The 9,630-nt window shown below is 39.7% G+C and overlaps 1 protein-coding gene across 1 annotated transcript; it reads left to right on the forward strand.

Moving 5' to 3' along the window:
- Positions 1–1,157: 1,157 nt before the first annotated feature.
- Positions 1,158–9,318, forward strand: LOC146575095 (butyrophilin-like protein 10). The gene is made up of 4 exons (XM_085275692.1): positions 1,158–1,375; positions 3,452–3,777; positions 5,416–5,466; positions 9,032–9,318. The coding sequence occupies exons 1-4, from the start codon at positions 1,293–1,295 to the stop codon at positions 9,316–9,318; spliced, it is 747 nt and encodes a 248-aa protein (XP_085131818.1). The 5' UTR covers positions 1,158–1,292.
- The last annotated feature ends 312 nt before the right edge of the window (positions 9,319–9,630 follow it).

The raw sequence follows: 9,630 nt of genomic DNA on the forward strand, positions 1-9,630 counted from the left end.
CAAAAACTAAACACATTGGTGACTCAGTCTTTAAAGTCTGATGAAAGGTTTTTATTCATTCATCACACAGTTGGAGTGATTGACTGGTTTTGATTGGTGGAGAGTCTTTTGCGCAGGTGAGACTGTGTTATGAAAAATGCCCTGATGTTTGTGAGAACTGCATGAAGAGTGGAGAATTTCCTGCTGTGAGAATTGAGCCAAAGTGACTGAGAAAATTTTTAAAATATTGATTAGGTGTAGTGCTGCCTGTTTGGCTCTTGTTATTGATGGCTCGTGGTGTGACGTTATGTGTGGCTGGCAGCCTGACAGCGTGGGAAAGTGGAAGTGGTGTGAAGCTTAGATTTAGCCAGCAGCTGGGAGCAGACAGATGTGAGACCATACATCTTCCTTATTGAACTTACTCATAAGCTTCATAATTATTTTTTTTCTTACAAAAACTTGAATTAAGACCTGATTAATCAAGTGTATCACTAAGTATTTGTAGGTAATCACATTGTGGTGGACCACCAGGTGGCTCCACTCACACACAGTGTTAGGGGAAGTGAGAGGGTTAGGTTTTGGTCCTTTGAATGTTTACTGTGATGACAATAAACATCACATGATCTGTTCTAGGTGTACCTAATGAAATAGTTGCTGATTGTGCTGAATGCGCCTTGAATGTGTGAAGCTGAATTAAAAGTTGGAGTAGAATATTGGGATCTCTCTTACATACCTCCACAACATCATACTTTCAAAATCCTTGGAAATTATATAAAATTATCTTAAATGATTTACATTTTTATTTTGAAGTAGTCAGAGGTAAGTCCTACTAATTGCTAACCTTGCCATCGTTTTTTCTTTGTTTTATGCAGATTTCATACAGATGTAGGGGGGGGGGGGAAACAACCAACAAAGGTAATATAGTAACGCTTAACTATTTATTTTATTTTATTTTATTTTAGTAATCTTCAAGAGTCAAAAGCTGCAGCTGGCTTTGACCATAAAGGCTGGAGATGCTCCTCTCCTCTCTTACATCAGCCTGTATCTGTTTCTATAAACAGACTCTGCTCATTAATCTTCCTCCTGTCACTGTTTCTGTATAACTGTCACTGATATTATAAAGGTGAAATCTAAAAGTCCATGACGTTGTGACGTAATACACCGGAAACTATGGCAGATATGGCGGAGTGCTTTAAGACACTAGAAACTGAAACTGTTTTTTTACTGCGTCAGTGCTGAGAGGAGAGGGGTTGCTCGGATCTTGGTTACACAGAATAGTTGCGGTATTTGATCCTCAGAGGGTTTCTGCAGACATGGAGCTTCTAGCACTTCTGTTTCTGAGCTTCTGTTTCCTGACTTTGTCCGGACGGACGTTTGCTGCTGAATCCGGTAAGAAGCTCATTGATTTAGAGTGATAATCAGTGCAGGCGCAGTCACGTTTCACAGCAGCGGATGGAGCTTTAACGATGTTCAGGCTGCTGCTGTAGCGGGTGGATGACTGCGGCATCTACACCTGTGACATCAGCGTTTAACGCATCCGGATTTTGATGTTGAAATAATGAGCAGATAAATGTGAAAATGTTCTTTTTATTTTTTACGATCAGATTATCTCATTATTTCACCCTGACTTTTTTTCAGGTGTGGCGTATTTGTTAGCAGTTTGTGTTTCCTGCAAACACACGTGTGTTTTATTTTTTCTTTACAAACGGAAACAATTGAGATTCAGATACATCAACAATGATATAAAATTATTATTATTATCCTTAATTAGTAAAAGGAGGACAGAAGTCATCCATAAACACATAAGTAGGCAAGTATATAAAGTTCATTTTTCCTTGTATGTGTTACTACAGCTCCACCTGCTGCCAGTTTTAAAGGGAGTGGCACAGCCAGGCCCCAAAAGGATGGAGAGTGGCTCTACCCTGTTTCCATTTCCTGAGGTTTTAGAGTTAAAACACTGTGTGGCCCATTAACATGAGGCTGTTACTGACTCTGATGTGCAGCTTCAAACTGGCAGATTTTTGAGAGCTCAGCTGGTGAAAAGGACGCAGACTGGATGTGTTTCAAATCTTTATCAGTGAAAAATGTTTGGCCTCACAGTGTTGACACTGTTGCTGCCTGAATTTGTGTTAACCTCTGATGAGCCACCTGGTCCTGGTGAGCTGGTCGGGGGCAGGATTATGTTCACTTCTACCTCTTTATATGAATTTTTTTATGTACTTGCCACACTTAAATAGAAATATCATACGAGAAGAACTGCAAGACCAAAATGCTCATGAGACACTTGAACTGAGAGGCAACATCTACTTTCTGAAACCCTGCTTGTTTAGCATGTAGTTAAAAGCCAGTCTACACCTAACACTAGCACATGTGGTTCATTGGTGACCTGCTGGATATTAAGAGGTTGATAAATTCCTCCTTAATCATGTGAAGATCTTTGCCCCAAACCAGAAATTATTTCACAATCTTTCCACACAGCTTTGTAGTAACTTGCAGTATTTGGTGGGGCCTTAAACTTTAAAATGAAATCCTTCTGAGGAGGCTGAAAACAGCACAAATGCTGCAGTCAAATGCTAACAGCTGGTACAACATGACAACAGTATGATAACAGAGTAAATGCCTGTAGGTCGGCTGATGAGTGTGTGGCCAAAAACAGAAAGACAAAAATCAGAACAAAGAAAACCAAGCAGGAGCTCACAGACATGTCAGGGCTGCTGTCAGCTGTAATGTTATAGAAAACTGTTACAGTTATAAAGCTGCTGAGGATTCAGAATATTTCTAAGATTAGAAAATTAATCATGAATAAGCCGATATTTCTATTTACAGAAAAAAATTTATACAGTGTCATCACATGTTACTCAGGTGGAGCTGTGTGTTGGTAGGATGGAGGAGCATTTCATGTGGATGCAGTCATATTAGCAGAAATAAATATTCCTGTTTATTCTCTTTAATGGACCTCACCCTCTGACTTCTGTAAACAGAAATGTAATACATGCAGTAAAGATGAGCTATCATACTCATTTCCAGCTCCATGTTTTATTCTTGGACACTGCTGGAACAGTTTATCCCAGTCTGGGCCTTGGTGCAGCCTCTGAGTTAGTCCTCTCTGTAACAAGCTCTTCAGCTCCTTCAGCTTCTATTTAAATCAGTCATACAAACTGTGGCGCTACAGGTGGGACTGTGATGACAACAGGAAAATATGAAGGGTAACTAAACTAAATAAATATGAATTCTTGTTGTAGGAAAAAATAAAGAAGGGTTTTAATTGTGAATGCATTGTGATGTTTATATGTTTTTAATCTTCGTGAAAGTTACAAATCGAGTCTGAACTGTTTTTTAGTTTCTGAAATAAAAACATTGAGCTTTAAGCCAATTCTCTTCTGATTGGCTGCCCCTGCCTCATACCTGACTTTTCTTCTATCCTTATCCCTGTTTAAAACATGCTTTGTCTTTCAGAGACACCTGTGGCCAGAGTGACTGTGCGAGAAGATGATGATGTTATTTTACCCTGTTCCCTCGACACCAATGAGAACATTGAGTCAATGCTGTTTGACTGGGTTAAAGAAGTCCCTCGAAAGGAGGTGTTCATGTATCGTAATCGCAATCATTACAATAATGGTCTGCCAGGTCAAGATGTGGAGTTCAAAGGTCGAGTCTCACATTATCCAGAAGAGCTGATGTACGGAAACGCCTCCATAAGACTAAAACAAACTAGGCTGGAGGACAAAGGCACCTATACCTGTATATTCCCAGAAATAAAGCCCAGAGAAAAAATCTTCCGCATTGAGCTTGTTGTTGGTGAGTGCTGTTATAAACCAGCTGATTATTTACAGATGAAACAGTCAGCATGCACATCTGGCAGGGCCTCACTCCTACAGCACATCTGCAGTGATATTTGCAATATTTAGTGAAAACAAACTGAGACCTTCCCATGTGCATGCTTCTCCTGCACCTGCGCCATATCAAAAATCTGAAGTGCCCTAAAAAAATAAAATCTCTGTGAATGCAGCTATAAACACTGCATTTATTATACTGCCAACTTAATGAGAACCTACCACTACTAACCTGTTTCTTTTTCCTTTTCAGAGCCTGTATTAACTTGTTAGAGCCTCTCACAGTCATGTGCACTTCTGCATGTCTGGAACTACCAGAATAAACTTTTTAATAATTTCTAAACCTTAAATAGCAAATAACTGCCTGTTTCAACACTGTGAAGTAAAATCTGTGATCTTTAATGTAGTCTGTTAATTTTACCTTTAGCTCTGACACAGATCATTTGTTAGAGGATTATACAGGAAATCACTGAAGCCTTTATATTTTTAAGCTTTTACTTCATATTTTAAAGACAGGTAATCGGTCATTATAAGGGCTACAAGGCTGAAATTTACAGGATACCATCTTCTTTTAATCTACAATAAATGTGCCAAGTGTCATGCTGATATTCTGAATTAACTTAAAGATATTAAAGATATTAATTCAAATTGCAAAGCAGAGAATCTATGACAAATTATTTCTTAACCCCACAAAAATCTCTTCAAAGGTAACAAATAATAAGGATTCATTCAGGTTTTTTACATTTCACGTGTTCCTAGATGCTAAACTCAACTTCAAAACGATGTCCTGAATAATTAAAACAAAGATTCACACATTTATTATACTTTAATCGGGTCTTTTTTGACAAATTAAATACTTTTCTTTGATTTGTTTTCGTTCCATCGTAACAGCGAATCCAACTACTTTATCATCCATACATGGTCAGACAGGTGATTTTCCCGGCTTCAAACTGAGAGTGGTTTCACTGCGGTGACTTTCTATTGGACGAGAGTAGCTGTCAATCAAACACCCACGTAGCTCTCGTAATGATGCTCATTTCTGATTGGCTGACTGAATTAATAGTGTCGCGAGGTCGTTATATTATGTCCGCAATCGATGCTGATTGATTAATTTTGCTCGTGGGTGTTTCCTGATATCAGAGAAGTTACAATAATTATTACAAATTAGTCGTCGAAGCTTTTAATTTGCTTTTAATCTTCTTATTTTAAAAGTTTCTGTAACTCCGATAAAACTTCACAAGAGAATAAATTCTCTTTTTTCTGGATGTCTTTACTCCCGGTTGAATTTAAACGAGCGGAAGTTAATCTGTGAGTTTTGTTCGTTAAAAAGAGCTCCTATTTGTCTTTAAATGTCTATTTTTGGTCCGATTAACGACTTTCTAATGGTGATGCAACATGCTAACCTTAACGTTATTAACTTTTTACTGACGTAAATAAAGACCTAAGTGTTTTATGTCGTAAATTATTTTTTTTGACATTCGTGAATCTACTGAAAAAAGAATATCTGAGCTTTCAAACGACGTGTTTTACGACTGTATCTTTGTTTCCGTTCAACAGGAGAATATCACGTATCTTCATTTATTAATTTTACATGTAAAATTAGGTCGCATACAACCTCTGCGTTTCAAAAGGTTAAAGATCCGAAACTTTCCAGGTGAGTCCTGTTTGTGCCGATACTGATGATAACATGCTCGTTTATGTTTATGTGAACGTGTAAGTAGGAAAAGACAAACAGGCACTTGTTTTGGTGAGAACTATATAAAAGGTCTAAAGATTATCTTTATAAACAGTCCACGGTTAAAGCAAAATGTTTATGATATTGTTTTTATCCGCACATAAAAAAATTTATGCTACAATGTTGGTGTGCTAGACATATGGGGATTATAATTTTTTAATTGTCTTTTAAGACACTTGTTCTAGTTTTATTTTGCTGTTGTTGCTGTTGTCGTTTTTCATTTGTCTTTAGAAGCCAAATGAAAGGTTTAAAAGGTTTGTGTAACAACAGCAAAGATCCTTCTGTCCTTAGCAGGTTTTAAAATTAGGTAAATACAACCTGAGATGAATAACAATCTAAGCAACATATTCAACTGTCCATTTTTTTTTTTTTTTTTTTTACTTGAGCCAAAATGCAGCAGCAGCATGTGAAAAACTAAGCATACAGCATGATTCAGCAGCTTGTAGAACCACCTTCAGCAGAAATAACTTGAAGTAATCTTTTTTTTTTTGTCTGACTTTATCAGGCTGTCACATCATTGGATGAATTTTAGCCCACTTTTCTTTACAGAATTGCTTCATTTCATTGAGGTTTGTGGGCATTTATTTATGCACAGCACTCTTAAGGTCCCACATTAACCAGCACGATTCTTTTGTTTTCCAGCCATTATGTTATAAATTTGCTGCTGTGTTTGGGATGCTTGCATTATAATTACAGCTTTTTTGTATGATTGTCCCAGTTAAGTGTTTCAGATCAAACAAATGAAGATATTAGACAAAGATAACATAAGTAAACACAAAGTCCAGTTTCTAAATCAAGGTGCTCATTATTAAGGGAAATCTTTTCCTCCTTGGCATTGTGTTTACACACATCTGAGTGCTCCAGAGAAGACCCAACAAAATCTGTGCTTTAATTGAGGTGTGCAGACTCAGTCACGGGGTGAGCTTGGTTCTGCTAGAGGTTTGTCTTTGTTAAATGGGAGTTTTTCTTTCCCACTGTGGTCAAGTGCTTGCTCATAGAGGGTTGTCTAATTATTAGGGGTTTCTCTGCATTATTGTAGCATCTCTAGCTTAGCGCCTTAGGTGACTGACTATACTTAATATTTTCACATACTGTTTTCTGGATTTTGGTTTAGTTTTTGTTAAATAAATAATAACATGCCGTAACATGTCATGTATTATTGTTAATATGAGGATGTATTTAAATAATTGATTGTGGCTATGTAAACTAGTTGTTTGTTGTCTATGATGTGTTCACAGGTGCAGCTCCAGAGCCTTATGTCACAATACTTAAAGAAAAGGGGCTGCTGCAGTGTAAGGTTCCAGGTGCTTCTCCTAAACCCACAGTTGAGTGGAGGGACAGTGACAACAAAACACTTCCTACTAAGACTGTGCAGGATGAAGAACAACAAGGTCGCTTCCACGTCATGGTCCAGACTACTGTAACTGAGCCTGGCTGTTATCACTGTGTAGCCACACAGATGGAAAAGTGGCATCGGATTTCTTCAGAGATCTGTGTGCATGATGGTGAGTGGGATATAATTCTTCAAAGAAGTTTGAAGATCAAAGTATGAATATGTGCTTAGATTGAACACTAAGAATGTGGTCTGGTTTGTTTATGAACTCTCACATGATGCCCCAAGCTCACATCAATATCTTGATGTCTTTTTAAACCTGAGCATGCTCACAGGCTCTTGAAATAACACTCCTCATGGTAAATCTTACTCTGCTTTATTTTTAATTTTATAACGTTAATAAATAAATATATATATATATATATATATATATATATATATATATAAAAAACACCCAGCACGCCCCTGCGGGCGGTTTATCCTTCAAGCTCGGGTCCTCTACCAGAGGCCTGGGAGCTTGAGGGTCCTGCGCAGTATCTTAGCTGTTCCCAGGACTGCGCTCTTCTGGACAGAGATCTCCGATGTTATTCCCGGGATCTGCTGGAGCCACTCGCCTAGCTTGGGAGTCACCGCACCTAGTGCTCCGATTACCACGGGGACCACCGTTACCTTCACCCTCCACATCCTCTCGAGCTCTTCTCTGAGCCCTTGGTATTTCTCCAGCTTCTCGTGTTCCTTCTTCCTGATATTGCTGTCATTCGGAACCGCTACATCGATCACTACGGCCGTCTTCTTCTGTTTGTCTACCACCACTATGTCCGGTTGGTTAGCCACCACCATTTTGTCCGTCTGTATCTGGAAGTCCCACAGGATCTTAGCTCGGTCATTCTCCACCACCCTTGGGGGCATCTCCCATTTTGACCTCGGGACTTCCAGGTTATACTCGGCACAGATGTTCCTGTACACTATGCCGGCCACTTGGTTATGGCGTTCCATGTATGCCTTGCCTGCTAGCATCTTGCACCCTGCTGTTATGTGCTGGATTGTCTCTGGGGCATCTTTACACAGCCTGCACCTGGGGTCTTGCCTGGTGTGATAGACCCCAGCCTCTATGGATCTTGTGCTCAGAGCTTGTTCTTGTGCTGCAATGATTAGTGCCTCTGTGCTGTCTTTCAGTCCAGCTTTGTCCAGCCACTGGTAGGATTTCTGGATATCAGCCACCTCCTCTATCTGCCGGTGGTACATACCGTGCAGGGGCCTGTCCTTCCATGATGGTTCCTCGTCTCCCTCCTCTTTCTTGGGTTTCTGCTGCCTGAGGTATTCACTGAGCACTCGGTCAGTTGGGGCCATCTTCCCAATGTATTCTTGGATGTTCGTTGTCTCATCCTGGACTGTGGTGCTGACACTCACCAGTCCCCGGCCCCCTTCCTTCCGCTTAGCGTACAGCCTCAGGGTGCTGGACTTGGGGTGAAACCCTCCATGCATGGTAAGGAGCTTTCTTGTCTTTATGTCAGTGGCTTCTATCTCCTCCTTTGGCCAGCCTATTACCCCAGCAGGGTACCTGATCACGGGTAGGGCATACGTGTTGATGGCCCGGATCTTGTTCTTACCATTCAGCTGACTCCTCAGGACTTGCCTGACCCTCTGCAGGTACTTGGTGGTTGCAGCTTTTCTAGCGGCCTCTTCATGGTTCCCATTCGCCTGCGGGATCCCCAGGTACTTGTAACTGTCCTCTATGTCTGCAATGTTGCCTTCTGGTAGTTCAATCCCCTCAGTTCTGACTACCTTCCCTCTCTTTGTTACCATCCGGCTACACTTCTCCAGTCCGAACGACATTCCAATGTCATTGCTGTATAGCCTGGTAGTGTTCTGCATAGGCCTGAACCCCCTCAGTGAGATCATTAATAAATATATATATATATATATATATATATAAATATATATATATATATATATATACACACACACCTTAAAGGATGCATATGCTCAAAAAGGATCCCATCCCTCAGTGTAATTCAAATTTCTAATAACTGTTGGTGCTTTTCTTTACCCTAAAACACGTTGTTACTCACATCTGTGCCCACAATAGCTAAACAAAAAGAAATGTGATTAATTGCCATTGCTCTTATATAATCTATGTTGTGTTCACAGGTGCAGCTCCAGAGCCTTCTGTCACAAATCTTGATGAAACAAATGACTGGGCGCTGCTTCAGTGTGATGTTAAGGGTGCTTACCCCAAACCTACGGTGGAGTGGTGGGACAGTAACAATCAAATCATTCCTTCTGAGGAGCCGCAGGTCTCTAAAAAAGGAGAGCGCTTTTACGTCATCCTCAAAACTACTGTGAAAAAGACTGGCCGCTATCGCTGTGCTGCCACACAGAAGGACATCCACCATCAGATATATAAGGAAATCAATGTACATTTAAATGGTGAGTGACATTTTAATCATCAAACCATTAAAATAATCATTGATTTAGAAAAATGGGAATAAGTGCTCAGATTTTTTTGTCTGCACAGAAACAAAAGGTTAAATAGTTAAATCATAACTATGTGAGGTCCAATGTCTAGAAAATGTTTCTCAGGTGAAAAAAGAAGGGGTGTGTGATAAAACACTGCAGCAGACAGATTCACTGGAACTGAACCACGAAGTAACTTTAGTCTGAATTCAACTCATAAATAATTTTGTTTGTATATAAGACTTCATACAGGTATCACTGTAGTGGCGATTCCATATGTTTGTCCAACTAAA

The sequence above is a fragment of the Mchenga conophoros genome, linkage group LG5 (genome assembly GCF_057382185.1).
Source record: "Mchenga conophoros isolate Kocher_MC1m ecotype Shallow Benthic linkage group LG5, M_conophoros_male_GT1.1, whole genome shotgun sequence".
Lineage (NCBI taxonomy): Eukaryota > Metazoa > Chordata > Actinopteri > Cichliformes > Cichlidae > Mchenga > Mchenga conophoros.

Coding starts and splice junctions, on each gene's coding strand:
- LOC146575095 (XM_085275692.1), top strand. CDS start 1,293: ATGGAGCTTCTAGCACTTCTGTTTCTGAGCTTCTGTTTCCTGACTTTG. Junction 1,376..3,451: donor GCTGCTGAATCCGGTAAGAA/GCTCATTGATTT, acceptor ACCTGTGGCCAG/AGTGACTGTGCGAGAAGATG. Junction 5,467..9,031: donor AAAGATCCGAAACTTTCCAG/GTGAGTCCTGTT, acceptor TTGTGTTCACAG/GTGCAGCTCCAGAGCCTTCT.